Source organism: Osmerus mordax, chromosome 4 (genome assembly GCF_038355195.1).
Source record: "Osmerus mordax isolate fOsmMor3 chromosome 4, fOsmMor3.pri, whole genome shotgun sequence".
In the NCBI taxonomy this organism is placed as follows: domain Eukaryota; kingdom Metazoa; phylum Chordata; class Actinopteri; order Osmeriformes; family Osmeridae; genus Osmerus; species Osmerus mordax.
In genome coordinates, this window is record NC_090053.1 from 5,782,956 (window position 1) to 5,808,097 (window position 25,142).

At 42.0% G+C, this 25,142-nt stretch overlaps 1 protein-coding gene across 1 annotated transcript; it reads left to right on the forward strand.

The window, feature by feature from the left end:
- The first annotated feature begins 267 nt into the window (after positions 1 to 267).
- LOC136941655 (caldesmon-like) lies at positions 268 to 24,899 on the forward strand. The gene is made up of 28 exons (XM_067234195.1): positions 268 to 388; positions 7,342 to 7,446; positions 10,841 to 10,978; positions 11,091 to 11,529; positions 11,715 to 12,287; positions 12,622 to 12,663; positions 12,851 to 12,915; positions 13,215 to 13,464; positions 13,710 to 13,844; positions 14,588 to 14,631; positions 14,794 to 14,872; positions 15,024 to 15,155; positions 15,491 to 15,586; positions 16,710 to 16,781; positions 17,498 to 17,534; positions 18,749 to 18,762; positions 20,698 to 20,709; positions 20,999 to 21,095; positions 21,678 to 21,695; positions 21,800 to 21,821; positions 21,935 to 21,992; positions 22,102 to 22,218; positions 22,324 to 22,401; positions 22,527 to 22,640; positions 22,772 to 22,884; positions 23,070 to 23,160; positions 23,399 to 23,442; positions 24,713 to 24,899. Exons 2-28 carry the CDS (start codon positions 7,373 to 7,375, stop codon positions 24,756 to 24,758), a joined length of 3,000 nt encoding a protein of 999 aa, XP_067090296.1. The 5' UTR covers positions 268 to 388; positions 7,342 to 7,372; the 3' UTR covers positions 24,759 to 24,899.
- The last annotated feature ends 243 nt before the right edge of the window (positions 24,900 to 25,142 follow it).

Sequence of the window (25,142 nt, forward strand, 5' to 3'; positions counted from 1 at the left end):
AATGTGACCTGGTATTTGACTACTTTGTACAATAGTTGTCTAAGAAATGTTGTGTTTAACAAAGGTTTGGATGTTCTGTACAAGTACCAGGACTGACTGACATACTACTCTTAACAGAGCATTTTAGCATAACACTTAATAATTTCAGATAGCTTTTATATAGCAAGGTCTGTGGTCATTCATTCTCACAATCGACCACAAGTAGGCCTACTGAAAGAAGTAGGCTATATCAATCCATCCAAAGTAAACATAACAGAAATGTGAACGGCCAGACAGGAGGGGCCACAACTACGCTTTATGACTGGCCAAGATATAAACCCTTTCAACACACATCTCCTAAGGGCTGACATCGAACTGAAAACAGCCGAACTTGACTTCTGCAGGACTGGTAAGTTTTCAATCAGTAGCCTATAGTAAAGATAATGTCCATCCATCCTTAGCTTCTGCAGATGCGTTTACCCTGATAATGGTGCAGGAAACGTAACATTCCGAAGAAGTAGTGGTCCTCTACCCACATTTTTGTTATTTCCTTTTCGATATTACATAGTAAACATGTGTTATAGTGGTTAAAATAATTCTAGAATATTCATGAGAAGTGTTATGTAGGCGGTTACTGTGAACGCGCGACACTCATCTTACGCCTCCGCATGCACTCAATGTAGTAAATCGCGTCTTAACTACACTACAGTTCGAGTAATAGGAAACATATCTGTTTAAATTGTTTTAGATATTCCTCAAACTGTAAATATTGTGTTGTGAAATGGAATGTACATGAAACAATCGGTGCAGCTTCCTTAGTGTTAACAAGACTTGGCATGGCTGTGACAGGATGTTATAAGTCCTGCCCAATGTTTCCGGACTCTGATGGTCTCTCTTCAGAAAGCAGAGTAGGTTGCCCCCACACTAGCGCACTGGACCCTGCCAGTCAGTCATGAGCTGTGGCAATTGCCTTCACACTAAAGCTGATGACCAGACAGTTCTATATTTTCCAAAAACAAAAAACCCATATGAATCAATAATAATCAGACTGTGATGGGTGATTTTATCTCTTCCTAGAACCTCCTTAGAGCTCATGCCTGAAACTGGTGAGTCTGAGAGACTTTGATTAGCCTAGATGAGCATTAAAATAAAGGTAAAGGAAAGCAGCAATGGACTTTATGTTTTAAGTTTTTTCCCCAGCTGGGCTCTAGAAGAACATAATTGGATGGCACTGACTGACTATATCCAAATCCAAACCACACACTAAGTTGTGTAACCAAAGCTATGTTGGGAACTCTGGGCACTGCAGAACAGGGGACGACAGAATTGACAAAGTGAGCATTCCTATTTTATGAAGTCAGAGTACATCAAAACCCATGCATTTCTTCATGTAGGTCTCTGCAAATATGTAGTTAGTAGCTTGCAGCTGTTATGCTAGGCCCATCAACATCAAAATGTCTTTTTCCACCCCTCCCCAAGGATGGATTTTTCCATCTGGTCTAACCTGAGCTTTAGAGGATGCCATCATTTGACTTTGCACTCTGTTTGTCATACATAAAACAGGCGTCTTGCATTGGAAATGCTGGGCCGCAGTGCACATGCCAAGTCAGGATCTTATTCCTTAGATGGTATTGAGCATGGAGGCTGCAAGTGACGTGTTAGAGTGTGTGAGCAGTAGTCTGCTGATGAACAATGATCTTGTCTCCTGGGGGATGTGGAATGTCTTTTGGCCCCAATTAAGATGCCATCTTAAAATCACCCACTCCTCCACTGGCCATTGGAATGATGTTCATCCACCAATGTTGGACTGATGTCTTTTCCTGGTTGACAGGCAGACTTGTGAGGATTGATTGTACGTGAACAGCAGATGTCATTGGTTGTAGATGGGAGAAGCCACATATTTGGCTACAGGCCTGCAAGTAAATAAAAGTAAATGTTCCCTTTCTCGCTATGTACTTATGTGAAAACATCCTAAAATCCCACGGGTGGGACTTGAGTTTAACACAACTCTAACAGCTGTAACCGTTTCCAACATCACCAAGTGTAGAAATGACTAGAAACTCTCTATATTATCTATCTGTCTGTCTGTCTGTCTGTCTGAGCATATCTTAGCACAATGAGCATATCTTATTCATGTAAGATCATTCTAGCTACAGGTATTTTCTAGAGTAAGCTATGCTTTATGTTCATTTGCCAAGTTACAACACCAACCATGCCTGTAGGCCTACTTTGGTTTGCCTTATAAGGAAGGATAGACCATTCCAGTTGATGGGATGTGAAACTAGGGAGTGCACATAGCTGCATCTATTTCTATTTGCGCTCGCTTGAGAGGGAACTCCAGTCCAAGAATATGTTTGAATATAAACCATCTTAGAACAAATGTCAGAGCAAGACTCATTAGATGGGACTTGTTCTGTCCCATTAAAATGCTCCAGTTTTAAAGGTCAGGTCTTGGTAACCTATCATTACAGGCGAAACAGTTCTGATGACAGACAGACAAACAAACGTCTCCAAGATGAGCTGCAGCTGGTGTTCTGGGCAGATGTATTCTTGTGAGAAATGTCTGTCAGTTTTCTAAGAGACTGCTATTGAGACAAACGTTTACAAAAATACAAACCTGGTCACTGAAAGGCCAGGTGGAAAGGAAAAAGTGAATACCCTCATAATTTTGTTCCAAGATCTTGATCATTCCCCACTTATTACAACTGCACCTAAGGGCTGATGGACTTTTACTGTATCAAAGGCTTTTTGAACAGGTCGACAGTCCTAATCAAATGTACAGTACCCAAATCCATACACTGCTGATCTAATGTACATTACACAAATATCTCCCTTAGGTACCTGGGAATCTCAGTGCAACACTGACAATTGTAAACATTTGGGAGTGTGTCCCAGTGATGGTTTCCCCCCCTCACACTACCATATTTGGCAGTTTGAAACCACGCTTGATGCACATGGGCTTTCTAGATTGATTGCACACGCCTCTTTGACACATTTATTCATGTACTGTAGCTGTGTTGTAGCGTTTGTTTCCAATGTAATTGTTTAAGTCAGATCTTGGAATATTGGATCTCCTTTGAGAGATCTTAAGGACTTTAAGAGACATCCTTTGCTGAAAATCTTCTAGCAGCCAGCTAATTTTTCTCTGGCCCCTGATGTATTTTGTGGCTGAGCCTTTAATTGCCAACGCTAATGCCAATTCTGTTTTTATAAGGGACTTAAAAGTAACAACTTTATACTGTGTCTCTTTTATTTCTCTGATGAATGAACAGTCTGACAAACTGTAAATTAAGATCCTTTCATCTATGGAGTCTCTGTTAGCGCTGATATACAAATAGTACATGGAACATATATCACCCAGGAATGCATGGGGACACAAGGAAGTACTATGTGTTGATCCAATTAAAATCCCTCAGTGGAACTTTCTGTATACTTCCAGACTACATTTTCTAGTCACGTAAGACCTATTGTATGTCTATCTAAACTGCTTTTAGTCACAGGACCTGAACAAACCTCCAGGAACCTGTTTTTATTCCATAGCTTCGGCAAGTATTGTGTTTTTTTGAATGCTTTCCAAATGTGATATTCATGTAAGGTAACTCAAGATTTGGCAGGAAATCCATTAAATAGTGAACAGGTACAGTATACTGACGGGGTAGTTTGAGACCAGGCAGATGTTTTCTAAATTGACTCGAGCTACAGTAGAGTTGATTTTGGCCGACGATCCTCACATCCTACCACGATGTGGATCCTGGCCCTCAAGTTTGTCCTGATTCTGAAGTGACAGGATTCACGGTCCAGCTTGTACCCACTTGAAGTCATTCTGCAGACGTTGATCGCATCTCATCCAGTTTTAGTCCCCATCACAACGTTTTATGCCCAACAAACTGACTGGTTGCCTTGTCACTTTTGTTTTTCCCTTTTTGACACAATCATGATAAATTGTGATTGTATATTGTGTTTGAAAAATTCATGAGGAGAACCTGGTGAGTGTCAGGCTATCATGTACTTGATGGATTGCCAGCGACACGATCATTCCCTAAGCAGGTCATTCATGGAGAGGAGAAAGAAAGAAAGATAGCGAAGAAGCGAGAAGGAATGCTCTGGTACTGTTCCTGCCTTGTGTTTCATGAGTTTCATCAGGCCAAATAGGAGCGAGAGAAGGAGGAGAAAGAAGGAAAGAGGAGGAGAGGGCAACATGCCCAGTAAGTCAAATCAGTTACAGATGTGTAAATTAGAATGTGTCCTCAGCCCTCGTCATGTGGGAATGATTTGTGGCAGGAAGACTGGACATGACATAGGAAATCTATAACATGGACTCAAAAGCCCAAACATTTTGAGACTCTTACACAGTTCATACAGTATGATGTCAGTTTGGGTGTTTTTTAAGGGATCAGAAGAGTAGGACAGTGTTAAAACTTCAGTAGCTTCTGATTTGTAGAAGTATATAGTACCAACCAGTTAGATCAATTCATCACACGTCTTAGCTACTTCAAAGTACAACCCGAGCGAGGATTCTCATCACTGTTGTTGTATCAGAGGTGAGACTTCTTCTTCTTCTTCCTGAAGGATCACCTGTCTGATGAGAGATGTGACTGTTGCGCACAGTCTGAGAAAGAATGTGTGTGTGTCTGTGTTTGGCAGTCAGGTGCGGGGGATTACAATAGACATCTCTGACTGGTGCAGTTTTCAACTTGACGCGTGAAGCCTCTCTCCACACCAGCGGCAAGATTCACACGTCCGGTTCTCCTGGACCCGAGCCAAGCCAAACAGGTCTTTAAGCTCAAGTAAAAGCAGCGGCCTGACATGTATGGTAGCCATTGGCCAGCCGGACAGCCAGCTAGGTTCTGGAGTGCCCCTGAACTGACAGCAAACACAGAACAGCCTTTGTCAAACCTGGCCCTAATAGGTCCCATATACGTGCAGCTGTATGGAGAGTGATGGATCAAGGTGTGTCAAATGTCGGGTTAAAATTATATTGCACATTAGGCCTCGTGGGCGTCTCATTGAGGCTAAGGAACCAGGGAACTGGAAGGCCCACATTGCATATTTGCAAATCAAGTAGGATCGTTCTCAACGATTATAGACTGTGCCATTACTTCTGTTTACAATAAGGATGGTGATGGCTATCATGATGGGGATGAGAATGCCTGTTATAAGCCAGACACAAGGTGCCCTTGAGCTGATTATTAAGTGAGGTTAGCTTGGTTCTATGCTCTAACAAGGGGGCCAGAGTGCACATAGCTGCCATACCTCTCATAGCTGCTCTGAGAGAGACACTTTGTATGATGCTGAAGGATGTGTGAATAGGAGAGAACATTGGCTAGTAGCTGTATGGAGGGGACTGGACGCCTTTGACTCCTGGCCACCTGCAGCTGTGTGGTTCACAACCCCCATCTTACCTTGTCGAGACACACACAGAAACGCACATACATTAAGTGCACAAGCACATATAGTGCATTCACATGGCCAAATGCAACCCTCTCAGCATCTCTCAGTAGAGGAGAAAGATTGCAGTTGAAAGAAGATAGTTTCCTTTCCAAACCTTACAAAAGTCGTCTTTGTCATGTAAACACTGACATCATCCCACATCTGAGTTATGACTGGACTCCACGTCCTCTCAATATATTTAGTTACTGAAGAAGAATCCTTTATTCATGCCCAAGAATGGCCTGTTTTCTTTTTTCCTTTTTTGTTCTTTTCTCTAACAAACAAGTCATGATTCTGAAATTGAATATCCAGGCCTTAGAAATCCCACTTTGCTGATACATGGTTTTATCATAGTGTGTCAAGTGATAGTGCATGCTGACTGGGTTTCAAATAAGTAAAAAGGAGAACAATAAGTAAAAAAGGAGAACAATAGTTGGTAGCTAGTATGAATAAAAAGAAGTATCATAAGGGGTGCAAGGCTTCATGTCCCATGAACATGGTCATGAACATGGGACAACAAGACAACCGTTCAGTCTCTGTAATACCACTAAATAGTGTTTTTGTAAACTCCAACTCATAATTGCAGAACTAAATTGTAGGTGGTCTGAGTCCCCTTATGCCATTAGCATAGCATTGGAGTTTGTCATTTGTAAACTCTAACCCACAATTCAGTTATGTTTACTCCCCTCCGTCAAAGAACTGCCTTTCTATTATTGAATCTTTCCACCAGGCCAAAACACTTCACAGAAGAAAGCACACTCTCTGAACATGCACATAAAAGTACATATTTTGGCCTCTCGGGGAAGAGGGACTTCATTTATCAGCCAGTTACAGTTATGGAGTTCTTGAATTGGGTTTATTGGGATTACATAACTGACTGTATTCCTCCATACAGATTTACCACCAAGATATTAGAAGCAGTGTGCCTCTGATTAATAGTAAATAGACTGAGAGTATAATTCTATAATGTTTTTAAAATGCTTGCGTCCCCCCATCTAGTCTCTTGTATAAGAGCCTAGGGAGAGGTCGCTGGTTTGTTTTGGCCAAACCATGGTGTTTGGTAACATCTTTATGGTCTCGAAGTTTAGCCAGACTTTATCCAGTGACAGCACTGAAAACAAAGAAGGCTGAAAAGAACATGTAGATAGGGAAGTGCAAAAGAGAAAGAAAAAGATGACAAGAAAGATTAAATGAAGAGAGGCTTGGATAGATTGGATTTGAGGCGAGGGAAAAAATAGTAGGAAAGAAGAGCAAAGTTAAATTGAGAAGAGAGAAAGAAAGAAAGCATATACATAAAGAAACAGAGATACTGCAAGGAGCATGAAAGAAGGAGAGCAGACAAAGAGAAGATATCGCATCAGGGACTTGGTGAGCAAGAGCGACCAAAAAGAGTGAGGAAGGCTGGAATATAAAGAGAGAAAGAGAGAGGGGAAGAGAGGGAAGGAAGAGGCAGGCTTTGCCTTTTCTGGTAGTTAAAGCTGCTGAAAGGGCGAACAGGAATTCTTTGTGCTGCTGCAGGGCTAAGATATAAACCAGACTGCCGAGGTGATATAGTGAGAGAGAAGGGAGTGCTGCCCATGGACTAAACGTTGCTGCTACAGCTAAGGTATTGTATAACATTGGGACTTTTCTTCCCTCACAACCCTCCCATAGACAGTATACAATTTTGGTTCATGTTTCTTGGGTGGTCCTCCCTACTGTGAGTTATGTACACCGAATGCTTGTATGATTTCTGTGCAGACAAACGACTAATGCAGTTGATAGCTGTTAATATTGCTTTGAGTTTGCCAGCGGTACCAAGGCTTGGTTATTATGTGTTGCTGTTAGCCAAGCCAGTCCTTGTATAGAGGGATTGATGACGGAATGACAATGACATGAGTGGCTTTCATCATCTGATATCATACTGTTCCTATGACCATGTGCTTGTTTCAGCCAGAACAGGAAAAACTTTTGCCGTCCCACCATGGATGATGACTTTGACCGCCGTATGGAGCTGAGGAGACAGAGAAGGGAACAGATGCGCCTCGAGGCAGAGGGGTGAGTGGCCCTGTGTTGTACATACATTTAGCAGACGCTCTTATTCAGAGCGACCTACAGTAAGTACAGGGACATTCCCCCACGGCAGGTAGGGTGAAGTGCTTTGCCCAAGGACACAACATAATTGCATGGCCGGGAATCGAACCGGCAACCTTCGGATTAATAGCGCGAATCCCTAACCGCTCAGCCATCTGACCCCCTGTGTACTGCATGTACAGTCAATGACACACTGACACACATGCATTCTAACCCACAAAACAATACATCACATAGACACACAAACAGACAAATGCACACAGTACACTGGCTTCTAACAGGTAGAGATTATATTTGATATGGGTCAAATGTGGTATAGCGGAATTTCAGGAATGGCAAGTCCCACTGTGATTTTCTCTGTGAGTTCTGAGCCTTTAAAAGCTCAGTTAGAGTCCCCTGATCTCCCTGCCAAGCAGGAGCCTGGGAGCTCATCCCAGCTTTGTTGTACTCACTGGGCAGCTAACTGTTAAACCTCCTTTCACCCTACTGAGATTCAAACATTTTTGGATATTCAGCCGCAACTCTGACTGGTGCAAAGCTGGCTTTTGAGGTGGTGGTTTTCACTGAATATAACACACACATGTTGAGGAACACACACACACACACAGAGAAATAGAGACAGAGTAGCAAATTAAAATATGCTTCTGCAAAGGCACGTAATAATAATCGTGTAGGCACGTAATAATAATTTATTTCATTTATTTATATTTTGGGGTTCAGTTCCTTTTAAATTGAGTGTGTGGATGCCTTTCCATATCACATTGATTCTGTTACAGTGGACATCAATACTCGTATATAATCAGTAACACTTTCTTTCTTTTTGGTAAATTACTTTTCATCATTAATGTTATGTTTAAAGTAATTTAATAAATAGTTCAAGCAATACATTTAGGTCAGGGAACATTTGAACCACATAAAGTGACTAGAGATAGTTTTTAATAGCCCTGGACAGCCAAGCCATCAGTTTACACAATCATAAGGTCTTTATTTCCAGTTCTCTTTCCTCCTTTATGCATGATTCTGCATCCATATAAGGGCTTAGAGGCAGATGTTGAGTGGTTATGACGTGTGTATGTGAGTTTCGGTGTGTGTGTGTGTGTTAGTGTATGTGTGTGCATACATACGTTCACATATGAAAGTACAAATACTGTTTGTGTGTCAGGGTGTATGTGTATCCATAATGTCAGAATGTGTAAGTGTCTGTGGCTCTGAGCCCATCCACATGCTGGTCTCATTGAGCTGACAGAGAACTTGGGCGCTGCTGAGGTGATGATGGCTTGATGAGCTCTTTTGCCTCTCTCTCTCTCTCTTGTTGGGAAGCAAATTGCTTGTGCTGTTTGGAGAGGGCCTCAGTCTGCAGTTTGCAGTCTGTAGCCAGGCTGTGTCTGGAAATGTGCAGAGCTCACTCCTGTGGTCAGACAAGCTATAGCAGATGCTCTCCTGCAATGTGCAGGACAGACACCAGAACTGACAGATACCTGAGAGAGTGGTACTGTGTAGTTTTGCATTGTTAACATGCAGTAGCTTTAATTCAGTGATTAACACACATTGAGGAAAATCACCAAATCATGTCCAAGAAGCCAGTCTGCTGGCGACAGGGTCAGAGGGTTGGTGCCAGAGTTCTCTCACTGTCCAGGCTGCCCTGCCTTTCCTGCCCTACCTCCCTGCCCCCCTCTCACTAACACATTCTCTCTCTTTTTCTCTCTCTTTCTCTTTCTCTCTTTCTTTCCCTGCAGCCCAGCTCAGCCCTAGGAAATGGTGCAGACTGTGGAATGTTTTGATTGCTGTTTTTATTTCAGAGCTAAATATTCGTCTGGAATGTTCTAGACTTTGACAACTTGAGTGTAGCTCCTTTCTCTTGATACCACTCTTTCTCTTTGTCTCTTTCCCTCTGCAAGTTTTTTCTCCCACTCCCTCTCTCACTCTCCATCCCTCTTTCACTCTAACCCTCCTTGTTAGCTAACACCTCTTTTTTGTTACACCATATTCTTCATGTCAGTCTGCTGGTCTGAAGGCTATTATTATTGGTTTGTAATGATTCAGTGAATACCAGGCTAGAGCTTACATCTGTGTGACATTGTTTTGAGAAATTGTTTATCTCATGTTTGCTTTGAGTACAGACCTCTATCTTTTAGAAAAACCTTCCTTGGATTTCCGCTTTTGGTCGCTGTTTCGTTGAAGGAAGAGATTCTTGTGGTTCTCATCCTTCTGTTCTTCTCCAAGTCACATCTGTAAATCATTGTGTTGAGAAGTCAGGAAGAGAAGGGGGAAATAATAACCATCCTTTATCAATGGACCATTTCAAGCTTTCTCTCTGCCTCATAAACCCTGGGCTAGGAAAGGCGAGACACGGCATGGCATGTTCCAAAGCTCAGCCACTGACACCCCACTAACTCACTCCATCTCCCCATTGTTGTCTGTCTCTTTTTCTCTTTCACTCTCTTTCTCTCTTTGGTTTTGTTGGTTGTTTTCGTCTCTGTGACCCCCATCTCAAATATCCACTTCTGAGTGTTCTGAACCCTCCACAATGACAGGGTATAGTCATGCTCTATCCCTGTGATCGTTCAGGAGGTCATCCTCCACTTGTGTGTGGAGAAGGATATTGGATTGAGGCCCTGGACTGTGGATTGGCACAGTCAACATTTTGATTGACAATAATGTTAACTCATCTTTTAATTGTAACTATTTTAAGTTGGCTCTTATCTGAACATTGTAGATGCATGGCTCTCAGTTTTAGAAATGAAAAGTGGCATGAACTACATTTGCTAAACACAATCGGCAAGAATTAGGGATACTAGTGTCAGAATTACAGTAACTGCAGACTTGGGTCCTTTGATTTACCTAAATTGTCACTCTAGCTCACAGCCATCAGTGAAGGCCTTTTTGGGCATGAATAACAGCTCAAATACTTGAACATAGCGAGGGGACTGAAGAGATGGGATGTCCTTAAAGGGAATTGCAGTTTGGTGAGGATCAACATATAGGCTATGCTACTGTAATTACATACTATCTGTCTGTATGGTAATGTACACAAAGTTTATGTTCCTTCAACTAGTTGAGTTATCTCAGAGGGAGAGTACAAAGTATTCCTCAGCTCCCCTATATCCATGTTTGGTTGTATAATTTCAGGACACTCTGTAAACCAAGGTCCTAATAAATCTTCCCCTCAAAATGTACAAAATGTCACTCTTGAAAATGTGTCATAGTTCCCTTTACATGAAGATCATTTGACAATCACAGTACCTGGAATGCCTCCAGTATAATGTGCAATGAGCATAGAGTAACATGGAACAATAATTACTTTGAATTCTTCAACTTAGGACAGTATTTCCCCATATTGTTCCCAATCATTTCCTAGTACGAGCTACGGTTCGACCAATGAAGATGACGAGGAGGGGGCCCGTGAGAAGAGGAAGCTGGCTCGCGAGGAGCGAATGAAAAACAAGGAGACTGAAGACTCCAGCAGCACTGTGGATGAAGTTATCAACACCAACAGGTACAAAGTAGATCCGGGGACACAATGATTGAATGAACAGATCGTCATTAATGTCAATCATGTTACAGTATATGTGTAGTACATAAAGTAGCCAAGTTGCCCTTTATTGCAGCGTGTCAGAGACAGAGTCATCTTCTGTCAGTGCTGTGAGCTCGTCGGGCGTTGGTGAGGACGACACAGTCCTGCTGGATCGTCTGGCTAAGAGGGAGGAACGCAGGCAGAAGAGGATGATGGAGGCCCTGGAGAGACAGAAGGAGTTTGACCCCACCATCACCACCACCAACGGCACAGATGTCAGTCCAGAGGATCAGTCCTCCAACCACAGGGGGCACAACCAAGAAGAAGAGGAGAAGGAGGTAGGGGTAACCTCCGAGACCAACTCCTGGAGGAGAGAAAAGGAGGAGGAGCAGAAAGAGGAAGTGAAGGTGCAAAAAGAACCCCTGAAAGAGGAGGAGTGTGCACCTGTTCCTGAGCCAGAGCCAAAGAAGGCAGAGGAGAAGAATGAGGAAGAGGAAGAGGAGGAGAGACCAAGTAGGTCTTTGAGAGAACAGGTAACGATTTATCTACAGTATGTCCACTTTAAAGTATGTCTCCAGTTCAAAATGTAATGTTGTATTTGTCAATAAATTAGTATATTTAAATACTTATGTCATTTCAGTATGTTTTTTTGTTGGAACCCTAAAGCAAAATGTGTTTACTGAAACTGAGAGAAAAATGAATGTACCTTATCTTATAGGAGGAGGTTGAGGAGAAGCCGGTAGTATCAGACAGAGAGGTAGAGAAAACAGATGTAGAGAAGGAAGAAGAGGTAAAGGAAGATGAGACAGAAACATTGCGGAGAGAAGCAGAGGAAAAGGCCAAGAGAGAAGCAGAAGATAAAGCTAGGAGGGAAGGAGAAGAAAAGGCCAAGAGAGAAGCAGAAGAAACCGCTAGAAGAGAAGTGGAGGAAATGGAAAGAAGAAAAGCTGAAGAAAAATCAAAGAAAGAAGCAGAAGAAACATTGAAGAAAGAATTAGAGGAGAAATCTAAGAAAGAGGCAGAAGAAAAGGCAAAGAGAGAAGCAGAAGAAAAGGCAAAGAGAGAAGCAGAAAAAAAACAAAAGAAAGAACTGGAGGAGAAATTGAAGAAAGAGGCAGAGGAGAAGGTTCAGAAGGAAGCGCAGGAGAAGGCAAAGCGAGAAGCAGAGGAAAAAGCGAAAAAAGAAGCACAGACCAAAGCTAAGAAAGAAGAAGAAAAAGCTCAAAAAGCAAAGAAAGAGGCTGAAGCAAAGTCTCAGTTATCCAAAAAAGCAGAAGAAAAATCCCAGAAAGTAAGGAATCAGGAAGCGTCTGTGTGATGTTTAGGGCCATGTGAAACTTTTAAATCTTTCACTTCAAGGTGTGCTCACAGATCACAGTGTGTACAGGGAATGCCACTTGCTTCATGGATCAGTCTGGATGTTTTACGTCCCCGACAAGTCACAGTGTTTTCACAGAGTGTGTGTGTGTGTTCTGCATCAGCCAGCATCTACATTGCATTCACTTTGCAGGCTTGACCACTGCAGCGTGTGGCATTTGGACTGGCTTCCGCATTGCTCTGTGCCCTTATACACTATTTGTTATGTATGTTTGACCTTTCTCTTTTTCTTCGACTATTTCCATCAGGTTGTTGAGGAAAAGCCACACAAACTTGGCCTAAAGGAGAAGGTACAATTAAGAACCTTGTATTTTTTGTATCTGACTGAAAAGTTAAGATGAAAAGTAAAGTAGTAGGTTGTACAGTAGAGTATATTGCATGAATCGGTGGCTATGATGGCATGATGGAGAAGGCAATTAAGGAGAAAAGGAAAACAAGTATAAACAAAATAAGTCTTACTCGATTTTTTCCACACAGCAGCAGAATGGAGGACTCCATGACAACAGTGTCTCCAAAAACAAGAAACCAGAAAGAACCCTAAGGTAGGGGGTGTCAGATAGGATATTTACACACTGCAGATGAGATGCCATACTGATGCATACTTTACGTGTATTTCACACTCATAGATGCTGGGAGGGAGGGGTGGAGAAACAGACAGACAGAGATAGTGGAGTTTGATAGAATTACAAAAAGACTAATTCAATGTATTATTCAATGTTATTTGACAAAGTCCATAGCATATGCTCATTGGGTGTAAATTGAAAGAGAAACAATACATTGTCAGGGCTCTTCATAGAAACCTTCACATCCCTGTATGTGTGTGTGTGTGTGTGTGTTGTAGCCCTGGCACCACCGGCTCCACTGAAGCAGAGGACCTGAAGCGTCAGGAAGCGGAGCGTAAGCTGGAGGAGTTGAAGCGTCGCCGCGACGATGCAGAGAGCAAGGAGTTGGAGAAGATGAAGCAAAAGCAGCATGAAGCGGAGGCAGAGGTCGGGGAACTGAAGAAGAAGAGGGAGGAGAGGAGGAAGATTCTAGAGGAGGAGGAAAGACAGAAGAAAGAGGAAATGGCAGAGAAGAAGGCCAAAGAGCAGGTGAAGTCTGAAACCTAAGAAAACTCTTGTGGCCGCAATGTCAAACCCAACAGTTCCCTATGCTACCTTGAACGATAAGGTGTACTGTTTCGAAAACCCTTTGTAAACTCCACCCCACTTGGTTCAAGGTAGAACCACTACCGTGATAAAACAAAAGGGTTTTCTCACAGGACATAAAAGAATGACCTCATACTACGGTGAATGCACATCCACATAACAACAGTACCTCGGTTTGGTTCTGACAGGAGGAAAGGAGGAAGATGAAGGAGGAGATTGAACGAAGGAGAGCGGAGGCTGCGGAGAAGAAGAAGCAAATGGGGGAGGGATCTGCCGACGCAAAGCTAGCCTTCTCGTGTCTCACCCCCAAGGGCTCCTCTAAGGTGGGTAACCTACTCACCGTCACCCTGGGCCAGTATACCAGGGACTGTTAGGCCATGAGTGGAGTGTATGGTTTCATACATAAGGTGGCTCTTTTTTATTTGGTAAAGTACTGTATATGTTGCCATGTTCTGTCCTCTGAGTTGTGCTTCTACAGTTTGTGTCCTTTAAGTGCCAGGAAATGTTTTCTTTATAAAAAATTTACTACTGATAATGTTGCTTCAGAGTATGCTTACATATGAGTGTTTAGAGGGCATTCAAACTGGGGGAATTTCCTATCTTTCCAAAGTTTTGTACGTTCTTTGGAAAAGTGTGTGTGTATGTGTGTTTATGCGTGTGTTTGAATGCATCTGTGTATGTGCCTGTGTGTGCGTGCCTACTGTGTGCATGCGTGATTTGAGTTGCCATTTATCACAAGCAGCAGCTTAGGTTCCCAGCCTGCTGGTCAGAGGGCTGACAAGACCCTGCTTACACTGGCACTCTGACAGCCTAAATCCTCAGCACAGAACTCAATCACCATCATAAGGTTCTGCCCAAGAATGGGTAGAATGGGTTTGAAAGGGAGGTATGAAGGAAGCGTGAGGGGGTAAACATGGTTCAGAGAAAGAGAGAAAGGGCTAGGTGGGTCCGGGAGAGAGAAAAAGAGAAAAAGTAGGTTTGTGATGTGTTAATGCAACAAGTATTTGGGTGTTGCATGTTAATATGCAACAATCACTTACTACAGTGCTCTGCTCCATGTTTACAGATCGGGGAGAGGGCAGAGTTCCTGAACAAGTCAGCCCAGAAGAGGTGAGCGTTCAGCATTTTCTCATAAGCCTAGTCCAACATCTTCTTATGTCCACTGGGGGTGTTTTACATAAACTTAATCTACCGCAAAAACTGTACGGTTTCTGTACCTCACCTCTAGAATTTGCTGTCTTGCTAATATGTCATGTACTTATATTTTTACAGCAGTTCAGTCAGGACATCACACACTCCTATTGTCTCCAAAATAGGCAACAGACTGGAACAATACACTACTGCCATACAGGTGAGAAGACATTGGTAACAGCTACATATTCATTCAGATCCTTTAGGGAGGCCACGCACGGTATTCCATTGAATTTACTGGCTTCTTTCTAAACCGGAGTGGTCTTCTCTGTTTCCCCTTTCGTGATTGGTAAATCTCTTTGTCTCTGCAGAGCAACAAGGACACCAAGTCACCTAAGTCCCCAGTCACGGACCTCCCTGTGGGCGGCACACGCAGCATCAAGAATATGTGGGAGAAAGGCAACGTCATAGGGGCCTCTGAGAGCCCAGCTGCTACAAATAAGGTCAGAGGTAGAATGAAGGGAGAGGGGGACAGAGAGTGAGAGATAGAGAGAGAGAGAGAGAGAGAGAGAGAGAGAGAGTGAGTGAAAATGAAAGTGAGTGAGAGTGAGAGTGAGTGAGAGTGAGAGTGAGTGAGAGTTAGAGGTTGAATGAAGAAAAGGGGAACAAAAGAGAAGAACAGAGATAGAATGGGAGAGTAAGACAGACAGAGAGCGGTCGGAAGTAGAATGGAGGGTGAGAGAGAACGAGAGAGAAACAGACAGAAGGACAAAGCGGAAGGCCAGCCAGTCTTATGAGCCATGTATGACAATGTTCTTTTCCTCTTTCCTCTTCCCAGGATGCCGCTGGTATCAAAGTGGGCGTTGCAGGGCGTGTCAACGACTGGCTGGCCAAACCCCCAGAGGCGGGCAAGGCAGCGGCCGGTGCACCTGGGGTGAGACCTGTTTGAAATGCTGGTCCACTAGACGCAGAAAAAACACACTTACTGTACACACTGTAAAAAAAAATAAAAAAGGTTTCCCTGGCAAATAATGGTTAACGGTTAAAAAGAGATACCCTATCTATACGACAAGGAAATATTGGCCTCAATACTTAGATTAAGATTATCTTAAGTAACTGTATTGTAGATACTGAATACGCAGACATTCCACAGTATCAAACACACCCTACCCCCATTTGGCACAACCAAAAGCTTGTGTCCTTGTTTAAACTGCTTTGCCTTGGGGACATGAATGTCAATGACACTGTGACTCCATGTTTGAGCTTCAGAGAACAGCTTCCTCAGGGCAATATGATCTCTATGACAACCAATAACCTAAACCACTTAAGTCTTCAATTCTTCAGCATATTTGATATTAGGTCATTCCAGCGTTTCTTTAAGGGTTCACTTCTGCCTGCTACTCTCTGTGCCTTGACAAACGCTGCTTCATTAGCCTGCGCTGAACAGTGTGTTCTATTATTTGTGTGGCCCACAGTCTAGTGGCTAATCATGCCAGCACTTCTAAGAAATTGCAGCCTATTTGTTCGCGCAGAGAGACTTTTGATAAAGCACATTGTTCTATCTCGAAATATATCTCGATACATTTTTAGTCTCAAGTGTTGGTTCAGGAAATAGGTCTGCTGTTGTGCCAATGCTACAACACCTCCCTCACCTGGAGAAACTTTGAATAACACTGCATGAAGTTAAGAGACATACTGTAGAGTTATTATTTATTTTCCCTTTCTTCCACTTTGTTAGCTTTGCAGTTTTCTTCTCTTCTTGGCATTCCTCTTCAATTTTCCTTCCTTCTGGATTAGTCTGTACTGTCCTCTGCTTTCTCTGCTCTCTGGAACAGGTACTTTGTCATATTTATCAATAACCAGTGCACAATTAGGCAAGAATGATCACAAAGAAGGGATCATTAAAGTTATGAACCGAGTGTTCTGAACCATTATTCTGAACCGCATTATTAAAACAGTCTAGATGAGACAAGAATGCTCTCGGTTGTAGGGATTGGGGTTGTGGTTTTCAATGGAGGTACTCCAATGTTGATTTCCCACTGGATTGTTGTTGATAGGACCTGAAACCAGTTGATGTCACCAACAAGCGTGGCCTATGGGAAACCAAGAAGAGCTCTACCCCTGCCAAGGTCAGTTAGGAAATCAACCACAACAAAATTATTGTTGTCATGTGTGTTTCAACATATGTGTATGTTTCAACATACGACTTCGTAGTGACTGTGACCCATTTTCATACAGTCGACTTAACTGATGGGGAAGGAGGTAACAGTATTGAGTTGTGACTTAACATTGTGCATGCTCCACTAACCACACGGACGCGCTTGATTAGTTTCACTGTTCTCTTTAAGAACACACTTCACTTCACTTTACTATCACCGTCACAAAGAACCAGGACGTGCTCCATGCATTGTGCGGGGAGTGCATATTGAATGCATTGCATAAGGGGCAATAATAATAATAATAATAATAATGCTTTTTTAATGTTATAATAGATATTGTAGTTAATACTGTTTGATCAATTATCTTGATTAGAATGTTGTCACCTCTTATTGGACATAATTTAAGTTCTGCACCTTCTGCTTGAAAAAAGGTAGATTTAGTTAGTTGATGCACATTGTTACACTTCCTCACTGCCTGACAGCCCACCTTTAAACACATGGCCTGTGAATGAATAGAAATGTACAACTATTGCTAGGGCCTGTAAGACACAATGAATCACCTGGCACTATAAAATGATTGAGAATACATGGTAATGCATTCGAGGATGCACTTCCACAATGTTCAACACATTTTAAAAGTATGAGGACATTGTACTGACATTCTGTCCCACAACCCCATTTAACAGGTGACAGATGGAAGCAACATCAAATCTGTCACTAATGGTAAGAATGAATTTTCCCACCATTTCGGGAATGTGCGTGTGCACGTGTGTGTGTGTGTGTGTGTGTGCCTGTGCCAGTGTACAACCAAGCTTCATCCCAACCTTTGGTGACATCCTCTCCTCCAAAGTAGATGAGGTTAAGTAAAGTGTGTGTGTGCAGTGTCCTGAAGCATAGAGGGATTGGTTGACTGTTCTGATGATTTACAGCCACCCATGGAACCAGAGTCGTAACTCTTTTTGTCCTCTCTACGCCAGGATAGTTGCCCTCTGTAAATCAACTCTTCTGTTGGAACTTTTTTGGCATGGCTCCCTCAAATGTCACCCGGCAGAGCATGTTGCTCTATATTTAAAAGGAGCTGGCCATGACCTTGTTTCCCAGTTTAAAGGAACCCTGTAGAAGTGAGATTGCTGTTGTACCTCCTCATTGCGTAGGTCACCCCGCACCACCTGGACAGCCGCATACCATGTCGGCTAGCTGCCAGACATGCCGCTGTGCAGCTGGTTGATTGTCACATTATGACTGTGTGCTGTGGAGGATTACCAGCGATTTAGGCAGCAAAGTTACCTCAAACACCAGGCTTATTCACTAAATGTTAATGGTATTAGCGTTTGTGGTAGCTTACCACTAATAGGTAGAAACAAGACCAAAGGTATTTCGGTTAACACTGAAAGAGTGGAGATATAGCTCTTGTTGCTACATCATGCTGTTACTGTACACCAGACTCAGCTTGAGTATCATTTTAGTATTCAAACGACCGAAATGCCTAGTTTAGGGTTTGGGACAGTCTCTCTCTGGACCCCAAGTACCCGATGCCTCAGCCAGACAGCCTGAGTCCAAACAAAGGGAATGGAAAAAAACTCTGTTGGGTGTCAGTGTCACTCTAAATAGAAAGCTGAAATAGCCTCATAGGGAATGGATTGAAGGGCAAATGACAGTGTTACAGCTATTATTTAAACTAGTCATGGCTTGGCTCCTCATAGTGTGTCAACAGCATTCGCTGCACACACACATGCATGCACACATATACACAGAGCAATGTTCAAGTTTTGATTAACAACACAGACAGGTCGATCTCTATAAACACCCAGTCAATACTGATAAGCTAATCATTTTTAAAGGAACATTGCATTGAATAACAGTCTTCCCTCCACTTTCTCTCTTCTCTCTTGCTGTCTCACTCTATCTTGGTCTCTCTCTCCCTCTCTCTCTCTCAGCAGGAAAGGGACACTAACCATTAAATACTCACTGAGAAGACCCTGACTGAACAAGTGCGATACTCAACCATGTGTTTTCATGAACTGAACTACACATCACCTTCCAGGGTACATGTGAGGTTTTCAGAAATGGGCAAGAAAAAAAATTATGTATATAAACAATGTATTTAAAACCCTCAAACTTGGTGGTAAAGCACTTGAACAATGTCTATCATTCCTTTAAATAATGTATGCTGTGAAAAAAAGATATTTGATCAACTTGATTTAACCATAAAAAACATTTGTGTTTAAAACCATGTCCCAACCATTATGTGCTTGACTTAATTTCTTTACTGAATAAAAGAAATTCAAAGAATGACAAACTTTACAATTGTCTTCAAAACAGTAGACCTTACAGCTTTGGTAACCCTGTTGAGCAGTTACCCCAGCATACACAGACATTTGAAGTTATTGATATGGGTCATTTGTCCCCAGTAGCATGTAGCCTACTGTTTCAAACATTTATTTTTGCAAATGTTTCACGTTAGCTTGCTGTCTTGCCACATCCTACCAAATTCAGGATAAATTAATGTCACACATTCATGCTCATAGTGTAATGTCATTGTGATGTAGTGCATATTCTTTGCATATGAATGGGAATTGTAGTCTCATATTTTATCGTCATACACTTATCACAGCTTTTTAGAGATATATTCACAGTTTGATATACTCACATTCTGATACTGAAATGCAATACCAGTGAAATAGTAAATAGACAGATTGTTAGATCACAGCAGATTTTCCAAAAGGCTTTGTTTGTTTTTTTTGGACCACAGATATCCACTAAGCTGGATAATGAGTGATTAGCCTGTACTTACTTGACTTGTTTTTGTCCAATGAATAAATTTTAAAGAGAAAACAGAAATCATTAGGATAATAAGCACTGGTGGCTATACCTATTTAACACCTCTGAGTGGCATTGCCCCAGACTTCAGAAGTTTTCCAGGTGGTGAACAACTCCTGTCCATGAGCAAGTGTTAGTTTGAAACCAAAACAATGTAAAGGCCTAACCTGGAAAAGTTGGACAGAATTGAAAAATGATTCAGTCATATGTTTCACAGTTTTACTTGTACACCAGTTTTTTTCTTATGGAACTTCCCTTCAATGTCAGCGACACAAAACATATGGGTTCACAACAAAATATCTCCACACCATGAATTAGAATGTTCATTGTGAAAGAGAACAATTATATATTTGTTTACAATTTTAAATGGGTATTTTAATGGGGGGTTCTCACACAATTAGCTTCAATATGACGCCTTATTAGTTCATGTTTGTAATGTACTAGATAGATTAGATTTGGCAGACAAGGGAATTTCTAGAACCTGTACTCAAGTTTCACAGGAAGAGTCTGAGTATGAAGTTGATCTCTATGAACGGTCCGTTTGACACCTGTCTGACTTACTAGTATTCTTATTAGTATTGTTGTTATTATTAACCATTTCTGTTTGTAATTTGGATTGTTTTGTTTGAAGGTCATGTTTGAAGCTTTACCATTGTCCCTGCTTCAGCAATAAAATAAATGTGGAGTGTTTTCTTGTCATTTGTGTGTTATTTCCTCATGTATTTAACATATTAGTTTTTTTAGTGGAAGTCTTCTGATCAACTGCCAGTGTTTGAATGACGTGTTGAAAACTGAATGGCAGTTGAATGCTGTTAATGGATCTATGACGGCTGTCATGGCAGAGAATGTGGCCAAAGAATCTGTGTGTGGAGGTGTGTGTGTGAGTGTATCGGGCTCCTTTGTCTAACCTTCTAACAATAGACGAAGGTCTCATCCATGCTGACCAACCATAGGATGTTGAAGTCACATGAGTAGGAGAGCTCCACTATGTAGACTTGATGCCCAAACTTGTTTGAATTCTGAACCCCCAGGAATTGGAGTGAGTCTCTTTGTTCTACTCTCTCAGTCTGGGTGTCAGGTAAGGAATTATGATTTTAAGAGACATCCCTACATGGAATAAATCAACCATATTTGCATGCTGCAGTGGGGTGATTGTAAATCTGTGAGATAATTTGCCTGTGTGTTAAAATACAATCTGGTTATTATATTGGTCTCTGTCTTCTATAGTGAGTTGTTGGTTGGTTGATCATTGAAATATAGATGTGTGTTTTTAAGATACAACCAATTATATTTATATTTTACAAACAACCCCTAAGATATACTAGGTAGATCTCCCATCTCTTTGATGAGACATTCTTTCTATTCAGTCTAAACTGAGGGATGGCAGGGTTGTCAAGGCTGTTGCTCCAGTTAAACTGGCCAGACCCGAGTGTAATGGACTGTCACTCATGTTGTACTGGACAGGTGGGGAGTCTCAAAGATCATCACCCCTAAAGGAGTAACAATACCAAACTGTCCATGGAATCCACCATGTCAAGGCTACTTTTCAGACTCTCATATGATACTTCAGAATTCTGAATGCGAGGCATACTTTGGCCACTCAGAAATATGCACACAGTCAGATTTGTGTTTTTGATCATTTAACATGACTTATTTTATATATATTTAAACATGCAATTAATATAAATTATTATTATTTACAATACAGATGATGTGATGTTGAGATTATCTCACCTGGGCAGAAAGACGTGGTGACATTTATTTTGTGTATTACTTTTCAGGACTCCGATTACTAACAATGTCAGACACAGAAGAAATGGTGGAAGAGGTTCAGTGAGTAAAACCTTGTGTTTCATTTGGTTTGAATAATAGTAATAAAGATACAATGTTCAACATTCCGTGCGTAATGGTGTCACTGTATTTTTTCCACTGCTTGGATGAAGGGAGGAAGAAGGTAAAACTGATATTTTTTCCTCTCATCATTCTAGTGCTCTAAATTAATGTGATTTAAACTAATGTGTCTATTACTACACTTTCCACCTACAGTACAGGAGGAGGTTACAGGTAATGTACAAGCAATGACAATGTGTTTACATGGAATTTTACTCACTAGAGGGTAACTGAGTCTATATTGTTTTTGTAATGTTTATCTCTGTCTTTTATCACAGATGAGTCCAAGCCTAAACCAAAGTAAGTTATGACTGCACCTACAGTAAAAATAATATATATTGGTATATAAAAACATACAAAAAAAACACCCTGAAATGAATGTAAAATGTTCCAAATGTAATACCTTTCAAAAGGTTTGTGCCAAACATCCAGGCACCAAAAATCCCAGATGGTGATAAAGTGGACTTTGACGTGAGTGGAATCACCTAACGCACACACACAGACACACACACAAACATACACAGACACACACACACAGACACACAAATGATTGCTTCCTCATGGGACGGTGTCACGGCAGGACATACACAGGAAGCGCCAGGAGAAGGACCTGTCTGAACTGCAGTGTCTGATCGAGGCCCACTTCCTTCAGAGGAAGAAGGAAGAAGAAGAGCTCATTTCCCTCGTCAACAGAATCGTGAGTGAATGTAATGAAGAGACACCCGTGCTTGTCCCTGTGATACACCAAAAATTATTGACACAAACAGGATGAAGATGAAACTGGTCTTGTGTATGTGTACAGGAGAAACGTCGTGCGGAGAGAGCAGAGCAGCAGAGGGTCCGTGCAGAGAGAGAGAAGGAGAGGCAGGCCAGGCTCGCAGTAAGCCCCGACGACACAACTTCCACATAAGGACCAATTAATTCATAAATATGTATTTTACAATAGATCTCCCTCAGCAGGTTTTCCAATGATAAACTGTCTGTATTCTCCTCACCGGTGTACAGGAAGAGAAAGAGAGGAAGGAGCAAGAGGAACATCGCAAGAAACATGATGACGATGCCAAGAAGAAGAAGGCTCTTACTAACATGACTCACCAGTATGGAGGCATTCAACAGAAGGTCAGCTGGCAAAACAGATAAAGAACCTCATAAAAACATAATTTCAATATACAATTTAAAACCAACTAGTCATGTAAGGAAGAAAGGTTTTGAGCTACAAAAAAACTGCTTCCTCTTTACCTGACCTCTAGAGTGAGAACCGGAAGGGAGCCAAGAAACAGACAGAGCGGGAGAAGAAGAAGAAGCTCTTGGCTGAACGCAGGAAACCTCTCAACATCGATCATCTCAACGAGGACAAACTGAAGTGGGATAGGACTTTCATTCATTTCATTTCCGTTTTTACTAACACTGGAATCTGCTGTAGTCCTAAATCTACAGAAAAGCCTACTAGCATGTAGTGTATGTGTCATAAAAGTATATTTCTTCTAACTTCTGAAGAATAGTGATGCGGAAGATGGAATACAAACCTGAATTTGTGTTTCTGTGTAGGGAGAAGGCTAGTGAGATGTGGCAGTGGATGATGGAGCTGGAAGCGGAGAAGTTCGACCTTAGCGAGAAACTCAAAAGACAGAAGTATGATGTAAGTGACATCATAGAATATTATGGCCAATAGAATTGTTCTCTTTTGTTTTACAACTATAATCTCTTCCAGTCCGTGCCAGCAAGAATTGGATTTGAAAGAGTCGGGATGAGCCTCAGTTATTGTGGGACTTTAATATAATTCATTTAATTTGAAATTAGTGTCGTTCCAGTCCTCTCATCTCTGAATGGACCCTAAACCTCGTACATGTACTTCTAAATGTGTGACTTGCTTTCAGATTACTATGCTTCAGACCAGAGTCAGTGATCAACAGCAGAAGACGTAAGTTTCTGGTGGTTATGAGGGAATGTCCCCTCAGCACCGTCTAGTCTCTCGTCTTTAAGTGTAGTCTCACGTTCTTAGTCTCGTTTTAGGTTGTAGTCTCTTCTGAGACTGGGTGTTGCCTGCTGTCTACTGGCATGGTAATGTCACAGGTCAGGAAGGTCGTGCAGGCAGGGTAGTGGATGTGCTTCAGGTGAACGACAAGGTCAGCAGATCATCAGGTTCATGGGCTCCTCCTCTCAATGGCAATGGATTCTACTGGACTCCTCAGTGATAAAAGGTGTGATAAAATGGTAAAGCTTGAAACGCTTAGCCAGGTTTATGTGTGTCCTCAGATTAACCAGCTTCTCGCTCGTGTCCAGGACCACCAGAGGTAAGTACTTAGAAGAACACTGAGACCTTTCCCTCTCGCTCCTAAAGGGACCGGACACTGAGCACGGGGCAGTAATTGGACCACTTTCTGTGCATGGTCATTTCTAATAAGGAACTGTCGTCAACCCACTGTTCAGACCCTTTTTACTCACATGGTCCAAAACCAAACTGGAACAGGACATGTGATGTGCTAGGGGCTTTTTTTTGTCTAGTGTTCTTCATTGGTCACTTGTTCCTTCCATCCATACTTCCTTTTTCTTCATTCCATCCCTCACTTCTGAACCAGACATGGCCATGGACAGGGTGAATAAAGTTTAGGAACTGTTTTCATGCAGAACAACTTTTATTTAACAAGACCAAATACAAACCAGAGAAATCCTGAAAGGAACTCAAACAAAAATCATGACCATCCCCATGTCTAATCACTCATCCATTTTTATTGTTCACATTACTCTGTCGTCTGTTCAATCTGTAAGTATGAATGTTTGTTTATTGGCATGTCATGTTGCATCTGGTTACTGCATGATTGGTAGCTTTCATTCTTTTGAAGGGAGACAATCAGATAGAAGCGTAAGTGGTCACAGGACAGTGAGGCCAAATGTGGTGGGGTCTCAAAATGCAGCAAAAAAGGAACATTCAACACAAATTCACACCAAAATAAATAAACACCCTGTTCTCCCAATCCAGCACATTTAGACCTTTCAGACATGGCAACAATACACATCCTGAAACCACACAAACATGAACACCTGAGTCATTTCTAAACGGAGGGCTGCACTTGCGTGACCCCCACTGGTAAAGCTAGCACTCTACCTGGCTGCTGGCACCTGGTTGCTGGCGCCTGGCTGCTGCAATATTAACTCTATCTTGCCCCCCCCCCCCCCCCCCATCCTTTCAGTGCCAAGGGTCGCGGAAAGGGCAAGATGGGAGGGCGGCTGAGGTAAACGAGCTGCCGACTGGGCCGAAGTTGAACCCCGGGATCGGTCTGCGTATCTTGTGTGTTTCTATCTGTTCTGTATTACCATCTGTCAGACATAACTGTATCCATCACTGTACCAAAGTATCAATAAATTAATCACAACATCTGTCACGTCGTCTTTCTATAGGTTTAGATGATCTGAAACAAATACAATAATTTCGATTCAGCTAAATGTTTACATATTTAGTGCATGGTGTACAGATGGACAACAATTTGACTTGCGAGTGTGTGTGTGTTGAAAAAAAGCTCTATTGCTAGGGTGTCAACAAGTAACCATTCCAGTGAAAAACTAAATGTACAAATGGTAAAATGCTGATCGCTTTGAAACTATTGCCAGCTTGTTACCTTA